The 21,266-nt window shown below is 38.1% G+C and overlaps 1 protein-coding gene across 3 annotated transcripts; it reads left to right on the top strand.

Annotated features, from left to right (window-relative positions):
- The first annotated feature begins 1,287 nt into the window (after positions 1-1,287).
- Positions 1,288-20,936, top strand: PAQR3 (progestin and adipoQ receptor family member 3). Of its 3 annotated transcripts, none has more exons than XM_081031351.1 (7): positions 1,288-1,653; positions 5,397-5,559; positions 10,022-10,177; positions 12,214-12,411; positions 15,232-15,322; positions 18,282-18,430; positions 19,195-20,930. In XM_081031351.1, the coding sequence occupies exons 1-6, from the start codon at positions 1,469-1,471 to the stop codon at positions 18,422-18,424; spliced, it is 936 nt and encodes a 311-aa protein (XP_080887477.1). In that variant the 5' UTR covers positions 1,288-1,468; the 3' UTR covers positions 18,425-18,430; positions 19,195-20,930. The 3 variants fall into 3 exon arrangements, with proteins under 3 accessions (XP_080887477.1, XP_080887478.1, XP_080887476.1); XM_081031350.1 differs by having other exon boundaries at positions 1,311-1,653; positions 19,205-20,929; XM_081031352.1 differs by having other exon boundaries at positions 18,282-20,936.
- Positions 20,937-21,266: the final 330 nt, after the last annotated feature.

Below are 21,266 nucleotides of genomic sequence, written 5' to 3'. Positions count from 1 at the left end.
TACATGACACTTAAGTCCATTGAGGATATGTCTCAATTTATCTGTCCAGTTTTATCTATTAATGTACCTTCCCTTGAAATCTAATAATAGCTAACATTTGTTGGGAGCTAACAATATGCCTAGCACTTGTCTAAGAGTATTATTAATACATTGACTCACTCATTTAATCCTCCTAACAACAAATACTGTTATTATCGCTATTTTATCAATAAGAAAACTGAAACACAAAGAGATTAAGTAGCTGCACAAGGACACATAGCTAGCAATTGGTTGAACGAGAAATTCAAACCCAAGTAATATGGATTCAAAGCTCAGTACTTAATCACTAAGCCATACTGCCTCTCAAACTTCACTATTACTAACATAAAAACAACAAATAAATAATAGGTACTATGAGTGATCAGTGGGCTAAGGGTTCTACATATACGGGTGGAAAAACTCACGTTTTGCCGTTGCCATTATAAATAAGCATTTGCATCACAATTCATAGCCAGAAACAAAACTACAACTTTTCCTCTGAGCACCGTATTAGCTGCACCCTAAGTTTTGTAGGTTCTATCTTTATCATTCAGTTCAGAATTTCTCATTTTATTGTGATTTCTTCATCAACCCATGAAGTATTTACCAGTGTTTTGTTTCAATTTCAGACATTTAAGGATTTTCAGTTTTGTTATTTCTAGTTTCACTCTGTTGTGGTCAGGGAACATACTCTGAACGGCTTCAATACATTGAATATGTTGAGGCTCGCCTTATGGTTTTAGAGGATGCTCGATTTGGTCAATGTGCTCGTGCCTCGGGTCTCCTCTATTTCTAACTACTGCAAAGGGCTGGCCTCAGCTTACAAAACTTGAAGTTTCCTTCTGACATTCCGTGGGGAAGAGTCAGCTCTAGCTCTTGTTTTTCTTCCAGGGAATTTTCCCCTGGATTTTTTTTTAAATTTAACAATTATTGCTTTTAATGAAAAACAGAAAAAGGAAAACCCGCTCGTACGCGCCCGTATAGTTCTGCGCTCTGGTCGCCGACACCGGGAGACGCCGGCCGCCGCCGCGGGGCCGCGCGGCTGCTGCGACCCCCGCGCCCCGCACGCCAGCCCCGCGCCCCGCACGCCAGCCCCGCGCCCCGCACGCCAGCCCCGCGCCCCGCACGCCAGCCCCGCGCCCCGCACGCCAGCCCCGCGCCCCGCACGCCAGCCCCGCGCCCGGCCACACTTCCGCGCCCCCGCCCCCGCCAGGGCGGGGCCCGCCGCGGCGTGCTGACGTCAGCGAGGGCTGCGTCGCCGCCGGGCCGCCGCGGCGCTGACGGCCGTGGCCAGCGAGTGTGCGGGTCCGGGCCTGGGCAGCGGCGGCGCCGCGGGACCTCGCACAGCGTCCGCGGGCTCCGGGGCGGGGGCTGCGGCGGCGAAGCCCCCTCCCCGGGGAGGCGGGGCCTGGGCGAGCCTCCCGGTCGGGAGCGGCGGCGGCCGGGAAGGATGCATCAGAAGCTGCTGAAGAGCGCGCATTACATCGAGCTGGGCAGCTACCAGTACTGGCCCGTCCTGGTACCCCGCGGCATCCGCCTCTACACCTACGAGCAGATCCCCGTGTCCCTGAAGGATAACCCGTACATCACCGACGGCTACCGGGCCTACCTGCCCTCCAGGCTGTGTATCAAAAGGTACAGTGTGCCGGCCTCCGCGGGGCGCGCCGGGGGGACACGCCGCCGCCCCGCGTCCCCACCTGCGGCCTGGGTGTCGGCTCGCCCTGCTGCCTCCCCGCTTCTCGCGTCCCCGTCCTGGCGAGCTGTCCCGTTCTGTGCATCCCTTTCTGCCCCCGGTCCTCTCTCCTTACCTGCCCTCCTCCGCCGGGGCACTTGGTCCACGGCATCGTAACGATAGTAACGATCATAATCACCAACTCTCCGACGGAGGCTTTGCTGTTTACGAAGGTTTTTATGTCCTTCATTCCCGTCGGTGCTTATGGGGATACAGGTTGGAATCGATCCCGCTGACAGTCGTTGAGCCATACTTGCCCCTGTGTGTTACCTCCGTTTTGTTTATGTAAGCTGGAGAGTATCCCCATGGAAATTGAGATGTTTGGGGCCAGACAAATGTCTGTATAGCAGGAAACAAGTTCACGTCGCCAAATGTACTTAGAAACCTGTGGTTCATTCATTCAGCAGATCCTGTGGAGCCCCAGCCCTCGGGCACTATACCAGGTCGTGCAGAGAACATCAGACATGGCCCTCAGTCTCATGACGCTGCTAAGGTCAAGCCTGGGTGACACACATTAAAGAGATAATTGCACTATTGCATAATAACCATTGTGAAAAATGCTGTGTATGAAAAGCACTATAGCAAAGAGAGCCTATAACGGGCACCACCCTACACTAGAGCACGATAGAAGTATCTCTAATGAGGGGGATTCCGTCATCATCCACACCTTTAAAACCAAGAGTCCCTTGAAAGCCGGGCTTTTAAAAAACAAAACTGAAAAATTAATGTTCTAATTCTTAGAACAGCTTTCTGTTAAGACTCACTGTGCACACTTAAATACAGGACTCCACTGTAAGAGAATTAAGATACAGACGTTGGTTAGCTCCATCCAGGTCACTATGGTGACAAACCCCAGTGCTGTAATGTGGGCTGTTGAATTGCACAAGCAGCAACCACGTGTCTGATTCTTGATCTTTTCGGCATGGTCTTTCCCCAGTTCCTTTGCCCTGGCCTTGAGTCACAGTGTTTCTGTGACTCACAGTCACAGGTGACATCACTGTCCATCCCTTCTTGGCTTTAATGGATGGCCCACAGGACTTCACAGTTTGAATCCTAAGTACTCTTTTCCTCCCTAATGCTTCCTATGCATAAGTTATTACACCAGAAATCAGAGCTGGGTCCTGCTGTGGATGTGAAGTTCCGCAGCATAGAACAGGTAGTGAATTACCTTAAATATTTTATACCCACCTAGCAGTGGTGCTCTGCATTCTGATGTTACCCCACATCTTATGGATTGAGAAATGAAATCTAGTGCTTTCGATCTTGGGCTGTTGCGTCAAAAAAAACCCAGTATCCACATCACTCACTTTTCAGCTGTGCGACCTTGAACAAGAGTTAACCTCTCTGAGCCTTATTTTGTAAAACAGAATGATCACAATAGCCACTTCAGAAAGTAATAAGGTTTAAATGAGATTGTGTATGTAAAACGCTACACAGGCCCTAAACACACAATGAACGGTGACTTGTCATCATGACCATTGATTGATTTCAAAGCTAAGCAGACGACGATAATGGAGATGATTATTGATTTGGAAGCTGAAGAGAGTATGGGTCTAACTTCTCATAGAGGAAGAATAGATCTTCTACTGGGGATATCCTTCCAAGTATTCTTGCCACCAGCCTGGTCTTTTCCAGTGTCAGCTTTTGCCCTGTATTCTTTTACCTGTCAGGAGTAAAAAGGGCAGATTTTGGAGATAAGGAGAGGTTTTGTATATCATAACTGTTCTGCCAAATACTTTGTTAGTTGGAACATGCCAAGATTGTGCCTCTCAGATCAGTTCATCAGCTTATACTGAATTTCACACAATGAAAAGTTCTGAGGCAATAGGCAGAGCATAGTAGTGTTGTCAAAACAGTCCAATAGTTAGATATGTTCCCTCACATTCCTATATCCTAATCACCCCTCCCCATATAAGTAGTCTGTACACTTGATGTGTGTAAAGGATAAAGCCTGAAATTCATGATGCAAGATTCACTTTATTCTTGATGATTGTTTGATAGTGTGAGACCTGCTGTGTTTATGACTTGAGAAAATGAGAACCGTGGTGACAATGCAAATTCAGTAGGTTAGAATTATATGTTAATGCTTTTTGCCGCGTTTCCCCGAAAATAAGACCTAGCCGGACAATCAGCTCTAATACGTCTCTTGGAGCAAAAATTAATGTAAGACCTGGTCTTATATTATATTACGTATATAAGACCCGGTCTTATAGTAAAATATTTTACTATATTTTACTATGTTATATGTAAATATATATATACTTACATATATATTAAATATATATATATTTAGTTATATATTATATAACTAAATATAGTAATATATATAGTAATAACTATATATACTAATAACTATCTATAGTAATGTATATATTAAATATTAAATATAGTAATATATAGTAAATATATATAAATATATATATTTATAAATACATATAGTAAATATATATATATATTTACTATATATATAATATTTTACTATAATATAAGACCGGGTCTTAAATTAATTTTTGCTCCAAAAGTCACATTAGAGCTGGTTGTCCAATTAGGTCTTACTTTCAGGGAAACACGGTAATAAGGATTCTGAATCAGTGAAGGTCAAAGACCTTAGTTTAGAAAGATTAGATTTTGCAAGAATATTTTAATCTTTAGTCACGATGTCACCTTTCGATAAGTAATCAGATGAGGTCTTATCCACAGTTGGAGAAACATTTAACAAAATTAAGGAAGGAGCTGAAGGGGACTTGCAGCAGCATCTAACCCAGCTCCCTTGTTTTATAGATAAACTGAAGCCAGAGAGGTTAATGACTTCTTCATGATCACAGAGCCAGTTTGTTGCAGAGGGTGGGCTGAAGGGACAGTGAGCCTCCGTTGTGGTCGACGTGGTACACACTTTACCAACTTGTGCTGCCAAAACTACTTAAACTACAACCAGTCAGTCAGTATCTTGAAAGAGAGCAAAAAGTACTGATCTTTTTAGGATCAGTACTAAAAAGGATAAACTCGTGCCACCTGGAATCTAGTTTGGTTTCAAAACCACCGCAGCATGCCTATCTTAAAGGACATTTCCAGAGGATCAGTTTGTATTTATTCTGCTCTCAAGTCCATTGAACTTCGCATTTGCACTTAATGAAGACTAAAAAGGTAGCTTAGGTTTGTGCCTATCCTCACACTTAGCCGGTTTTCAGATACCTATTATTGAACATCAAAGTAGTTAACATCCGGTTTTAATCTGCACATTCAGTTCTGTAGACATTTGGCATCTAATCTGAGCAAGACACTGTACGTGGCACAGTAGTGTCATAAACATGAATGGTGCCAGCGATCAGAGGGTTGATAGGCTGGAGAATGAGATGGAATTTATACATAAATAACCCTAACCCTTAAAGGAAGAAAATGGTAAATATGATAATACAGGTGAGCACCAAAAAAGCTCTAAGATCCCAGGATTGGTTGTTGAAAAACTTGAAGAAAGATTAATTACACTAAATGATATATCACATTTAGAAAGGCAAAGATGGGGTTAAGGGGTTAAAATAACGGGTGTTACTTTAACAGAAAAATTATCCCTAACCTTTTAAATGCTGATAGTGAGCAAGTCACTATGCTTCTGAGCTGCATGGTTTTGTTTTGTTTTGTTTTCCAGTTTGTTTATTTTATCTAATGAGACAGTAAACATCTGGAGTCATTTGCTGGGTTTCTTTCTCTTCTTCACACTGGGAATATATGACATGACATCTGTGCTACCTTCAGCAAGTGCGTCCAGAGAAGATTTTGTAATTTGTTCTATTTGTCTTTTCTGCTTCCAGGTAAGTCATTTCACAAACACTGTTATTGGTAAAGAGAACTTTAGTCAGAAAAGCTTGGGTAGGTGACCTTACTTCACACCCAACACTTGGTTTAAAGAGCCCTAAAATAGCATATAAGGTTAGCTTGTTCACTTTCATAGTAGAAGCACCAAACATATGTTTTATGAAAGTGTATTTGGATGTTATTATTAGATTATATTTTAAATCCAATAAGTTTTAAAAATTGAGAACATTTCTTTGTTTCCTTTTCTTTTTCCCTTTTTAGACATCTCTGCTTTAAGATGAATACAGGGATAGGAATCTGATTGTACTATATTTTCTGGTTGAAGTAGAATCCTAGTGTCTGCTAAAACTTTGGGAAAACTTCTCATCTTTTTCCTTACTTATATGTCTTTGAGTTTTGTATTTGTTGTTTCCATACCATCTTAATTTTAATCTCTTGTTTTGCTGGTATTGACCTTTTCTACCGCCTTACTGTTCATTTCCTTTGGTCTTTTTACACTTGCCTAGTTTCCAATACTTTCAGTTTCTCCTCCTCTCTACCTTTTGTATTTGTTAGTTCCTTAGCACTTTAATTTTTCTTCAAGAATTTGTATAGTATCTTTAAAAGTTACATTTAATACTTTTGTAAACAGATTTCTAAAGAAGAAAACAAATGACCAAAATCCTGTTGACATTTTTTAAGTTAAAAAAAAAATGCAGAAAATACAGGAAAACATAAAAATGAAAACAAAAGCTGTCATCTCACCTCCTCCAACCACAACCAGTACTCCCTGTAGTTAACCTGCTGCTACTCTCCCTGAAAGATGAATCTATAAGCCAGCTGCACAGATGTTGCTTTCATTATGATTTTCATCATTTGACTCAAGTTAAAACTTCAGACTTAAATGATCGAGAAATATACCAGGAACATCTCTTCCCCCCCACTTCCCCCACCCCCGCTTTTTTTTTAAATTCTAGTTTCTGGAATATTTTTAATTTCTTTGAGCGAAAGAGTACTCTGTTATTTTTGTGTTTTTATTATTAGAAAATCACTTTTTCACAGGTTTAATTTTTGTCCTGACTGGAGCCTAAACATACTGTTGAATCCATCTCTAGTTTTAAGATGAAAATGAATCAAATTTTTTATAGTTAAAATGTCAGTTGTATCTTATCAGACTAAGATGCTCTTAATAATCATTAATAAGCAAAACTGGTTTCTACTGTCCTGTTAGTTATATGGATATTATCTACTTTCAGAATCCCACCATGTTTTCCTTTCCCCCTAGGCCTGCACTTTATCCCTTCATCACCCCACCACAGCTGATGTTAGTTCAGAGTACATGCATTAATTTTCATACTGGCCTAAAAAAACAATGCATTGCAAAACTATAAAGACAAAATAATTATAGCAACTGCCAGTGAGGAAACACTCAGCATGTTACAGTGACCTGCCTTGGGTCATTCAGCAGAACAGTAAAATCCTGTTCTCCTCACTGGTAGTGCAATGGTCTTTCTGTTACACAATGTACAACTAAAGACAAATGAGCACATCTTCCCTACTTGAAAAATATCCTTTCTGTTATTTTTATGAAATTGTATCAATAACTTGTTCACCCAATTTTCCCAAATTCTTAGAATCAGCAGGCAGCATGGTAAATAATAAATATATGTATTAATAATTGATTTACATTTAATTTTTAAAGCACATAACATTTTTTTCTCACTTCACTAATACCCATTTTATGTGCTCAGTGCTTTCCTCCCAACCAGATTAATAGATTACATTCTGAATAATAGAATGAGATTTCAGGGGCTTTGAACTTTCCCAGCGAGGTCTTTATGTCTTAGAGAAGAGGAGAATGCCTTTTCCCTATGTTCAGTTCATTTCCATTCAGTCCAGCAAATAGTTTTGAAATGCCTCCTATCTACATCCAGGCACTGAGCTAAGCACAGGGCACACAGTGCTGAACAAAACCAACCTGTATAAAGATCAGGTCACTCAGATAGGAGGGCAGAAGGGACAGTGCGGCAGGACATTTAAACAACAACAACAAATAGTTTTTATAAAGGCCCAGAAGCAAAAGACAGCTCAGCACTTTCTGGACTTGCCGGTGTTGGTCTTTGTGGTTAGATCCTAGGAGAATGGAGAAGGCTGAGGCTGGAAAGATAGGCAGGAGCCAGATCCCGAGGTATTTGGTTATCATGCCAAGTAGCTTAGATGTAGGATATCACACTAATTATCTGTTCACCTTGTTGGAGTGACATGTCCCACAAAAGGAAACTCCAGAAAACTGAAACAGTCAATTTTCCAGGTGATTTTCAGTCAGTTTTTTTAAGGACGTTAACAATAAAACATCCCTTTTAAAATAGGACATACTAAGATTAGGTTAACTTTTTTGAAACTCAGGACTCTCTATTAACACTGTATATCGTACTTTCCTTTTGATTACTATAGTTTTTCTCTTTCCTCTTTTATTTTCCTTTTCACAAAGAAATTAGCTTTATTATTGTTGCTTATTATCACTAAAAGATATCCTTATGTACAAATTCAAGCAAACACAAAAGTATATGGAAGAAAGTAAAAGTCAACTTGAAATTCTACTTCCAAGGTAACCACATTTGACACTTGGGTTAAAATTCCTCCCAACGTTTGTGTACGCACAGCTGCCTCACACCTGCCTACCTGTCTGCCTCCTTCCAAGCTCGGATCATCTCTGCTTGCTGTTCTGTGACAACGTTGTGACACTGAGACCTTTTCCTGTCAATGAGAATAAACACCTACATATTTTCTGGATTTACTATGTTGAATCTCAAGGATAATCTGAGAAAACAAATAACAAAGCTTCTTAAAATTATGTGTAATTGGGTCAATAAACTGACTTGTAGCTGAGTAACCAAAGCCATAGACCAATAAGGATTTTAGACGGTGGGCAAAGAAATGAGACTGTGGCCAGGTACAGTGTTTTGAATATTGATGTTGAGGCTCTGGAGACTGATTAGGTTTGTTTAATGACCAGACTACAGAATAACTCGATGACCATTTATCTGCCTTAGCAGTCGCTTACAAAATGTTTATCAATTTGACCTACTTTATATTGTTTGTCCTGTTTTGTCCACCCCCACTGTCACTGATTTAGTACAGGCTCTTGTCATTGCTCCCCAGGGCTCCACCTGTAACCTCCTTTCTCAGCCTTTCTGGAAAAGCACACTTCAAATCTTCAGTCCTTTAACACTTGGCCATGATACTGAAGTGAAAACTCCTTGATGTATAGGATTTATAATTGGGTCACAAAGAAGGCCACATGGCACTCCTTAAAGGTTCTGTTTCTCAATATGCTGTTTTTCCTGTGGACCACTAATATCTTTGTCTATGTCCTTGATAAATGCCAAATCAACCTTTGAAAATCCAGCTTAGGTGGCAGCCCTTCTATGAAGCTCTCTTCCTCCCATAACGCCCACCCTACAAATGCACATATACACACCCACCTACAGAGCTAATACCCTCCCTCCTCTATTTTCTCACTGTGCTTCGCTCTGACTTTTCCTATAGGACTTCTTACATCACCATTTGTTCACTTGATTCAGAAAAGCCTCTCTGAAAGTAGAGGTTTCATCATCTTTGTATCTCCAGTGCATGACACACAGCAGGTATTTAATGGCTGAGGGAGTTTAGCCATAGTAACCTTCTCAATTTTCAGAGCAACTGATTGAATCAGACTAGCTTTGCTCTCATTTGACAACCATATAAAGTCAGCATAAGTCATAATTATTTTTTCTTATACACAACAAAGTCATGTTTAACTGATAACTTCAAAGTAAACAATAGACAATGAAATCTCATACAAACATGAAAAATCTTAAATTAAGTGAAAAAAGCATATTGCAGAACAGAATGTATAATGTGATTCCATTTGATTAATCTAAAGAAGTATGTATGTGTTGTGTGTGTAGACTTCTATATCATTGATATTTGATACTCACTGGAAATATCTGAAAGGACATAAATGTTATCAGTAGCTGTCTTCGGGGAATAGATTTGAGTTGAGAGGGGCTTATTTTTTTACATCATGCAATTCTATTTTCTTTGATTTTTTTAAAAGACATATTACTTATATAGTAAATACTTTTTAAAAAGAAACTCATTCATAGATCAAAATAAGCTTCAGTTGACATTTTTAAAACATTTGTATTGTGTAATTTTCCTATTCTCGTGCTATTCATTTTAAATTTTTACATTATAAAATAGCTGTCATTTTAATTTTCTTTCTTTCTATGGTTGTTATCCCCATTTTACCCATAAGGAAATCACTCATGAGGAGGCTTAGAGAAATGAGATAGCTTGCCTAACAATAAGGCACAGAACTAAAATCCAAGCCCAGGTCTGTTTGACTGGAAAGCCTGGGCTTGACCCACCACTTCCCTCAGCATCACGCAATAATTTCTTTTTGTTTCACTATTACTTTTGTTTTATTTCCCATAGGTCTGTATGCTCTGCTCTGTGGGCTATCATCTTTTTTCCTGCCATCGATCAGAAAAAACCTGTCGAAGATGGATGGCATTAGATTATGCAGGAATTTCTGTTGGAATACTGGGCTGCTATGTCTCTGGAGTATTTTACGCATTTTATTGTAATAATGTAAGTAACTTCAAACATTTTCATTCTACCTTTCATATAGGTATTGTGTTTTCTGGCCATGGTTCCTTTGAACTTCTGAATAAGCACATAATTAACTTATAGAAGAAACAGATGAGTTTTGTGTAGACTTTTATCTCTACACAATAACAGAAAACTGTCAACATAGCTGCAGTGTAAAACTAACAAAGAGAAAAATCATAAATTTGGTTTGAATGTAAGAGCATATATTACTTCTAGTCACTTACACATGAGCCATTTGCTTTTTAGGCCTAATTGGTTTAGAACATAAGCACATAATTAAATATATGTGCAATTAACTTGTTATAAATTAATTTGATTTTAGTAGTGAAATCCATTCATGTCTGCCTAGCTTTCACAACTTGCTTGTTTTGCGTGAAACTGTTTATGTCTTTTTAAAAAAATAGGGGGGGGTGTGCTGATAAGTAGGAGCTTAATGAGTACAGTCATGTAATATTTGAATTGTTTTGCTTATCTTATTCTGTATTTCTCTGAAACCTGTTTTCTGTTTACTTCTTTCTAAACATATCAGGTAATCAAAGAGATGAGTCAAACACTTTTTGTAAATCTCTTCAGAAAAACTAGACGTCCAGGATAGATCAAAGAGAAAAGAGAACTGCTGAAACTAATATAGTCCATGATCATTTAAAGGAAAAATTGTTTTCCTCCCTCTGGTGTCTAATCATTTCCAAATATTCAATTGCTATAGTAGCTCTTTACCTTTTAATGAACACAGGCTGTTTTAAGATGAGGTTGCAAACTATAGACCCTCCATTCGGGAGAATGTACATTTGGGCACAAACTAACCAAACAACTTGACGTGTGATTTCAGGAAGCTGATAGCCCCACAGAAGTCCTTAGAGCCCAGGCTAACAACTCTGTCTTCTGTGATGCACACTTTTGAGCTTTAAGACCAGCTTTTCAGCTGCTCACTTAGATACCTAAATATTTTGTAAACCCTTCCAACCTGATGTATTTGAAAATGCACATTCTTTATGCCCTCCATCTTCCCCCCAAAACACACACACACACACACACACACACACACACACACACTTGGATCATCTTCACTTATTTGTTACATTAATAGAACCATGTGTGTCATGGCCTTTTATGACACACTAGAAACAGTCAAGCCATCTTCTGCTGCCCTCTCACACATCCAGTCAGCTGTTAAGACTTTAGTTTCTTTCAAAAATGCCTCCTGAATCTAGTGTTCACATCTTCCTAGTTCATCACGAATCCAAGCCCCCATTCCCTTCTTGAATCAATGATTCTAATATTTTCTAGCTGCCTTCCTGTCACTTCCTTCTTTTCTGCTTTGATGTTGGAGTTATCTTCCTGAAAAAGGTTGTTTGAGAAATACCCATGTCGTCTCATTCTTAAGGAACTCCGCTGTTCCCGCAGGACCAGCGTGGTAAAGTCCCACATACGTAGCCTGACAGTACACCGGCTTTCAGCCTCCTTTCTCACAACTTCCCCGTTGCATGTGCTGTTTGTTTTGCCTTGAGAGCTCCCTCTCCCACAAAATCTTCCATATTCCTGAAGACCCAGCCTAGATATCATCTCCTCTGCCAAACACGTGTTAGCTACTTCAGGTAACATTAATTACTCCCTCTTCTGTGGTTCTACAACATTCTGTTGATAACGCAGTTACAGTACCTACCATCAGATTATAATCATTTGTTTACCTGTCTGCCCCTCCCCCCTGTGAACTCACCCACTGGGCAGGTCCATGGCATAGTCATCTTTATTTCTACAGGACTTAAACTGTACTCAGAAAATGCTTTTTATAAATGTGATTTCTTACCCGCTCACTTTGGAATTTGGTGTGTCATCCTGAGAAACCTAAAAGTTGTATGGAACATGCATTTTATTTTTAAGAAAGGAAGGTAATCATGTTTAGAAATGAAAATACCAAGTCAGTAGAGTTTGGAATGTGTAATACAGAAGCCAAGATTACATTTCCCCTTCCCTGTCGTTAATAACAATCACCATCTGACTTCCTTTCACCCTAGTATTGGCGTCAGGTGTACCTGGTCACAGTGCTGGCTATGATCCTGGCCGTGTTCTTTGCGCAAATCCATCCCAATTACCTCACTCAGCAGTGGCAGCGGCTCCGCTCTGTCATCTTTTGTTCTGTTACGGGCTATGGAGTGATTCCTACTCTTCACTGGGTTTGGCTCAATGGAGGCATCAGTGCTCCTATTGTACAGGTAGGTTGAGTGTAGTCCATATTTTTCCCATATTCTGTGTCCTTTCAGTTTTATTCCTGTTGGGTAAAGTAGTGTAATCAGGCCAAGTGGGTGGGTCTTAGTCATTTGAGAGCATATTTATGATTGCATATTGATGCCATAATTTTCACACCCATTTAAATGAGCATACTTTGCAGGAATAGAAGTCTAACTACCATTTTTCTCTGAGATGGCTTTCTGTGAAATAATAGTCATAATTCTCTTTCTCTTACCCTTAGTTTGTAAGTACCCCCTAGTTTTTACCTGTTGAGGAGGACTCACACGTTTCTAGCTTTGTCAGCGGAGGCAGGGATAATGGCAGGGATGATGCAAGTACAGAAGTCGGAGCAGTTGGGTTTTATGTGTGTGTGTAGAGGAGGGGTTGGGAAGGAATTTTCCTTGGACCTGTGGAGTTTGAGGTAAAAGTGGAGATGGAATTTAGCTTAGAGCCTGGGACTAATGATGATTTGAAAATCATTATTGTATTGGTAGTTAGAGCCATGGAAGCATATTTCACCCACGGAGGAAAATACATTGAGAAATAAGAGCTCTAGAGTTAGGTATTGCAGGAGAACAGTTGGAGTGCATCAGGGAGAACTCCTTAGTATTTTTGAGCAGAGGATTATAAATATGACTTAAGATTCTTAGAGATTCATATAAAAGGCTTTAAGTATGCACTAGAGAGTAAAGTTGAGAATTTTTAATGTACAAGGTTGGACATTTAAGTTCGTGAACTCATCCTAGAAAAAGTGTTACATCCTCATTGCTGAATATCACTATGGTCACCTTCGAAGTACTCCCCTTGGGAAGCTATGCACTGACGCCACCTTCAAAGCAATTTTGGAACTCTTTTTCTGGAATGGCCATCAGAGCTGTCTTCAGATTACCCTTGATGTCCTGAATGTCATCAAAATGTCTTCCTTTCAATATTTCCTTTATCTTCGGGTAAAGAAAGTCATTGGGGCCAGATCAGGTGAGTAGGGAGGGTGTTCCAATACAGTGATTTGTTTACTGGCTAAAAACTCCCTCACAGACAGTGCTGTGTGAGCTGGTATATTGTCGTGATGCAAGAGTCATGAATTGTTGGCAAAAAGTTAAGGTCGTCTAACTCTTTCAAGCAGCCTTTTCAGCACTTCCAAATAGTAAACTTGGTTAACTGTCCAAGTTTGTTAATTGTAAACTTGGTTAACAAATTCATAATGAATAATCCCTCTGACATCAAAAAAGGTTAGCAACATTGTTGTAACAAATTCACGAACTTAATTGTCAGAACTTGTAAGTAAACATGCCCCAAAATCTAGCAGAAATCACATCCACTTGTTGCAATGGGAACTCCATCTGGCATATGGGGATTTAAATGCAGATTGTATTAAAAAGAATCAGATTTTTTTTTTTAGAAGGGGAAGTAATACTAGGTTTACATATATCTTGTGTGGTGGGAAACACTTAGGTATAAAACTGAAAGGAGGAAGTTCTGTGATCTAGTGAATTGAGTGATACGATCTGTCTGGCCACTTGAGGACAAGGGTGATGTTTCCTTCCTAAGGTTAGGAAATTGGGAGAAAGGTGAGCAATAGTGATTATCTTGATATCTGTGAAAACATCATTTTCTGACAGTTGTGATTCAGTAAAAATACATTAAAAAAATAGAATAGGAAACTGTCACTCTAGATTTCATTCTAACCAGAAATGAAATTTTGGGATGAGCTGATACATCCCTATAATAACAAAGAAAGGGAACCAGATCCATTAAGGCAGAAGATTTTAGAGAAATTCTGAAAAAAAAAAAAAAATGGAACTTTCCCATATTCAGCAATCTTAAAGCAATATGGCTTGGGAAAACAGTGTTTCTCAAAGATGGAAATCTAACACGCTCACAGATAATTCCAGTGGAACAACAAAGGGAGACTTCTGGAGAAATTCTCCGATAAGCTCTACTTTTTAAAAGATGGCAAGAACAGGATGGCCAATTAGAGCGTGGTTCTGATAACACCAAGGTTGCCGGTTCCATCCCTGAATGGGTCACTGTGAGCTGCGCCCTCCTTAAAAAAAAAAAAGAAAGAAAAAGCAAGAAGAGCACTTAAGCAATGTAGGGTAGAGTTATATTCTAGAATGTTTGAGAAATCTGAGGTTGATTAATCTGAGAATATAGGATTTAGGTCGGGCTATGATAATTCCCAAATACTTGAAGAGTTGGAAGAAAAGTAATTTGTCTATTTCTTAAATGGTTTCTTGGTAAATTAGGTTTATAACCAGAATTAGGAATAGTATGTATAAATTATAGCTCGCTGCTTTTCTTAGGGCAAGGAAAATCTTTTCAGTAGAGCTATGAGAGGATTACTTCATATAGTAGTATTCCAGAGGACTATTTTTCTTGGATGGTGGAACAGATTTTATTATTGGGCCAAACCTCTTTGGTCTTTCCAGCCACAAATCCCTGATCCTTAGTCTCTTTGCTTATTCATCTGGTTAACTCCATTCCCATATGCGTACCACCCATATACCTATATTGTAGATGGGGTTGTAGATCGTAGGACTTTCAGTCCCATTAAAGCTTTAGTACCCTAACCTTTATGGCACTGTCTATGCCCACTGTTGTGGACTGCTTCCTACAGTATTGAGAGCGAGGTTTCTATTATTGGAAACTGTCTGCAATTCATATTTAAGAGCAATTCAGATTTAAGAGACTTAAATCCCACCTATAAATTCTACCTCACATATGAATTAGATTTATAATAAATTGGGAATCCAGTCACAGTAGGAAGATCTGTAAAAAATACATACATATGTTTTGCTTTACAGGACTTTGCACCCCGTGTAGTTGTGATGTATGTGATTGCTCTTCTTGCTTTCCTATTCTACATTTCCAAAGTTCCAGAACGGTACTTTCCAGGTAGGTGCTGCTCTTAGAACGATTCTGTAACTTTATTCTAAATATGTGGTTGAGGTATATGCTTCAGAGCATCAAAACTTAGATTTATTTTTCAATATTACTGATTAGAGAATGGCTCACCTATTCGCAAATGTTATCTAAGACTTTAACTTTCAAGAAGTTTCACGGACTTTTCTTTTATCCTCACAATAGGTATTGAGTCCAGTAGGTGGAGTTACCACCATTTCACAGTTGTGAAAAAGTCTAGTGACAAAGTCTTCTGAACTCCCAGCCAGTTTTTTGTGGTACACTAATTATCAATTACCATTTACCTATTTATGTACCAACTTGTTCTGAAAAATTAGTTTATATGAAGACGTATATAAAATAACAAGAATAACAAAACAAGGAAACTAAGAGGATAATAAAAAGAAGCCAGGTTTAGGATCATTTCACATCATATCCACCATAAGGTTCTACAAAACAGATGAAGGCCACCAATCTGGTTTTCAGCTTCCTGGCACCCAGCACTAGAGTAAAATAATGAAAGCAAAGGGTTTTCCTGTCCACAAGGTACACACGAGCTAGTCACTCAGATTTCCCTGGCTCTTTAGTCCAGAGAAAAAATTTCTGATAGAAAATAACAAAGAGGACACTGGGTAGAGTGAACAGTGTTCTCCAGGACATGTACTTGCTTGTTTAGGAACTTCAGCTCTGGAGTCAGGCTGCTTGGATTCAGATCCCACACCGGACACTTAATAGCTGTATGAGCTAAATAAGTTAGTTAAGCTTTCTCAGCTCGTTTCCTCAGCCTGGAGATTGTACTTGCTCTCATGGACTTCATATGAGGATTACATGAAAGGATGCCCATGAAACATTTCTCACAGTTCCCCACAAGTAGTAAGCATTCAATAATAATGTTAGCAGTTATTATTAAAATGGTGTCCCTCAGCCTCAGTCCCACAGATGAAATATGTGGTTAGTAAGGGACAGGATGTGACGTCCGGGTAAGCTTCTGCGTGAGCTGAGAATGACAGAGTACATAAAGCAGTGATTTTTCAATTTGTGGGGCTAGAAGTAGGAGAGTAGTTTAAATTCAGACTCTAAACTTGTACCCCTTTTCTCCTGGATTAAGAATCCCTTCCACAGTGAATGGAAGATAGGATTGTGCCACTCGTCATAGGTTGGGGAAGCAGAAAGGATGACAAACTCTGATCTAGAGAATGAATAGACCACAGAACCTCAGGCATTCCATTTTGCACTTGGTTTTTCTCCACTGAGTTTTAATAAGAATGGAATACAAAGAAGAACCTGCGTGTAAACATTAGGATTCCGGAACCTAACTAGGACATGTCCCTGAATTGAAGATCACCCATCCTCCAGGCAGGTCCAAAATTTTCCTCAGAAAACAGGTTCTGGTAAAATAAGTTTTTGTATCACTTTATCAATAATTCTTTTAAGAATTGTTTCCTCTGTGTCAGCAGACGTGTAGAAAATTAAACCATGAAAGTTCTCTGTTTTTAGGCCTTAAAATATTCAAATGCAGAGTTCCTACTTGTCTAATGTAGAACACCTATAAAAGGTCAAGTGTTATATAACTTCTGCAAGATGAACTTGACATAAAATGTGCCCCATGTAGCTGAATGTATGGTAGAGTACAGGTCCTCATGGATAGACATATCCATGTCTATACTTTTGAGCAGTATAGACATGGAAACCATGAAAAGTGAAAAGTCTTTACAAATGAAAGTGAGAGTCTCAGATGTTCATGAACGAGTGGCTTATAAACCCTCTAGCCAGTCTTCATTTATGATCTGGCTGTAAAGATAAACATATATAGCCATGGTGAAATGGTGGTGAATACTGTAAAATCAAAAAAACTTAAAGCTAAGAACTTACTTTAAGCTCCCATTAAATGTTTAAAAATACATAAACATCACCGTGGTATTTGATGGGTCCAAGGACCCTCCCGGGTCCTTGAGCTAAATAAGTTAGTCCATGGACAGAATTAAGTGGATCTGTGATACTCCTATTACAATATAATCAATTTTCTTTGTAATCCTCTGTATTTCAGGTTTTTAAAAATGAGTCTGGGCTTCACTAGACTATCAGAGGGGCCCAATAAAAGGGCTAAGAACCCATACAGTAAGAATTCTGTTGATTTACACTTTAAAATCTACATACTATACTGAGTATTATTCTTGGTAAGAAAATAGACAGATATTTACATAACATGACCATAGAAGCACCATGAGTAAATTATTTACATTTAAATTTCTATAGCTCTGTATTTTGTCATTTATTTTATTTTTCAAAAGGCTTCCCCCACGTTAATTATTTAATCTCCTTGGAATTTAAATAGTTCTCCTAAGTTGTATACAAACTAATTAACCTTAATTAACCCATTACTAATTACATTTTGCAGGTTATTCCTTAGTCTGATGGCACAAGATTCAGGTCTGAACTTTCTCCTTACACACCTGCTTATATGTGCTTCAAGCAGACTTACATCCAAATAAATAAAATAAAAAGTGCTTCAAGCAGACTTACATCCAAACACAACCGTGTATCTGCTTCTTAGCTCTCACTCTAGTATTTGTAGCACTAATTTCCTTTGCTTCTCTCATGGAATGTCTTTTCTTCACCAAATATATAAATAGAGAAATGGGTGACTAAAGGTCAAATTTCCTGAAATTAACTAAGTTAAATTTTGAAAACACATTTGGAAACAGTATTTCTAAAATTCACCAGTGTACTTTATGACTCAAACCTTAAAATTAGACTCAAATATGAATTAATCCTTTTTAAAAAAAAACAATTGGGTCTGAATTAATCTTGAGTCAGTCTCCAGGTGCTTTGAGACTACCAAGATCTTTTTGCTGCTGAGCCATATTTCCAAGGCCAGAGATAGAAATGTATTTTTATTTTAATGTCAAAATATTAATAATCAATATTCTTTTCTCTCTACCTTCCTTTCCAGGACAACTAAACTACCTCGGATCAAGCCACCAAATATGGCATATCCTTGCAGTAGTGATGTTATATTGGTGGCATCAGTCAACAGTGTATGTTATGCAGTACAGACATAGCAAGCCTTGTCCTGACTATGTTTCACATTTGTGAATTCAGGTATGGCCACCTGGTGTATTCAGTTGTTAAGCAATATATAACGGGGAGTTGTGTACCCCAATATTTCTAAGATTCCCATTAGTTTTTCCTTTTTCCTGTTCTTTAATATATCATGAGTAATACTTTATAAAAATGGAAAAATATACTTGGGGACCTTAATTGTTAACTATTTTACACAAAGTGAAAATTAGTTGGCATTCAGAAGAAACATCTGAATAACAATGAATGTAAATAACTGGTGTAGAAATCGTATTCATTTAACTTAACACCAGCTTTATTTCCTTAGGAAGGGCTCACCTCCATTATAAAATGGAGCCATCCTATGTGATTACTTTGATAGAAAATATTTACAGTAGATGATCAAGTGCCTAATCAAGGCAAGGGTTGCGATAGCCTATGCTTACTTAACACAAGTTAGGAGAGTGATTTTGAATCATCACTAGCATTTAAATACATGGTCTGTGAGAAACTGGCATATAAAATATTATTTCCTTTAGCTGTAGGTTTTCTTCTCCGTAGAAACACTGGATTTTTTTAGTTCGCTGGAACAAAAACTTTAAGCCTCTTCTCCTTTAAGTTGAGAAGCATTGAGAAGAGGAAAAGAACTTGCATTGTCATTTCCCATCAGATAAGAATCACATGAAAAACTGATTGTGTGATCAGGTGACAAATTCTGTGGTCTAATAACCAAGCAGTTAATAACCAACCAGTTAGGCTTTTTAATTTCAGATATTATTTAAGTCCATATAATTAACTCTTGCCAGTGTATTGCAGATTTTTGGTTCCAACATTCCTACGCCAGAAGAGCTTTCACCTCTGAATTTGCAGTCCTAAATTTCCTGATGATGGGGGTTCCCAGCTATATGGGTGCTACTTTCAAGGCCATAGAATCCAGATGGCCCAGTCTTGACCCTGAAATGTTACCTTAAGCCTTAGAACAAAGTCATGCAGATGCCCCATTTGATGACGGATTATTCACCTGTGCTCTAGTATTTCTCTGTGTATGCATGTGTTGATAAGTCAAAGTATTGATATATACTATCTAATATTTGGGCCTGAAACATTGAATTGGCTTTTTCTTGTATATAGTTAAGAAATAAATCGCAGTGCCCTATCATACAACAGTTAATACTTGTTCTTTGGTCTTTTTCATATGCATAAATTAATTCCCTTAAAACAGTCATTTATAAAAACATATTGTTTATTGGAATATAAAATATTACCCAAGATTCTTACTGGGTTGACATGAGCTGCTTTAAATACTGGTATCTCTTCAGAGCCTTGAAATTACTAAATACCAGAAGTGTTAACTGATGGTGAAGCTTATTTCCCAAATGCCATTTGTATATCTGACATTAGGAATATTACTTTAATATGCCTCGGTTTACGCATCAGCAAAATTTTGTATTTTTTTCAGTATATTGTTTTCGGAATATAAATCCCCCATGCTGTACTTAAGCAAGGAGAATTTTCCCCAGTGGGCTAACGGCACACTGTTTTGTACCCATTGTTATGATGGAACACTACTTTGAAAATGGCTGTTTTATCTCCCATTTTGGTGTAATGATAATAGGATATATTTTCCCTAAAAATATCCTTATTGGCATATATAATATTGCTTTTAAATAGATATTTTGTCATTGTGGCCAAACGAAATACACTGAATATTTATAATTAATTTAAAAATGAAGAAGTCTAGTTATTTTAGGTCTGGTACAATTTTTGTTATAAAATCTTCTCAAACAACATATAGAACCTTAAATTTTATTTTCATTTAATTTTTTTAAAAATAGTCCTGGATTTTTGTTATAGTATATGAATTATTTAATACTTGGCATCTGAATAGATGAAAAGAGTTAATATGTTGAAGACTGTTTTCTGAATTTAAAAGGTCTTGACTGTAAGAATTATACTATGTAAACATTTCATCTTTTTATGTAAGTGTTAAATATTGTAAAAAAGCTATCCTTTCTCATTCTTAACTTTACTATGATGTATTTATTATAATCTAGGGAATGAATGAATGTGGATTGCTGTCAACTATAAACAGTTCTGTATATCAGCATTTATTGACCACCTACTGTGTGCACATCACTACTGGCAAAATTTTTAAGACGTTAACATTAAAGAATAACTATTTAAAAATTGCCTACAAATCTGAGCCTTGTAATAATGTATATTTATTTTTGTTTTTGTACAGTTAAAATAAGATTAAAAGTACACTATTTGGCTACAGTACTAAAAAGACTGGTTTTAATTTTACCAACATGTGAACTATATAAACTCTTTACCAACGGACTTTACATTTTAAAATTATCCATGACTGTTTTAAATTGTCTATAGTGATTTATAAGGTTGTAGTTAACTCATTTAAGAGACAATTATCTTTCTATATAAAGGCATTTTTAAATAGCAAGATAGTGCTTGTCTTTATTACACTGAGAGCAATTTGCAAGCTGCATGGCAAAATATGTATTATGTAAATAAACTGGGTTTACTAAATATATTAAGTGCTGCTCATTATTCTTTATAATGCATAATAGCTTCAAAATCATACTTCAGAATCAGGAATAAAGATTCAGGGACTATCTGTCACATTTTATGTCATCCTACCTGGACAAAGTAACTGATTTGAAAACTGTGATTGACTGACATAAAGCAGTACAACTCTCTGTCTGGCAGGTACCTACCTTATATTGAAAAGAGGCACAGACACTATTGAGTACCAACATCCTGTGAAATTCTGTACCATATCCTGAGTAGGGGAGGGAGATAATGATCCAAAACTGAAACTACTTTTGAGAAAACATTTTCAGCAGGGAGAAGGAACAGCAGG

The sequence above is a fragment of the Rhinolophus hipposideros genome (assembly GCF_964194185.1).
Source record: "Rhinolophus hipposideros genome assembly, chromosome: 1".
NCBI lineage: Eukaryota > Metazoa > Chordata > Mammalia > Chiroptera > Rhinolophidae > Rhinolophus > Rhinolophus hipposideros.
Note: the sequence above shows the minus strand (reverse complement) of the source record. Positions and strands in the feature narration are given on the sequence as shown.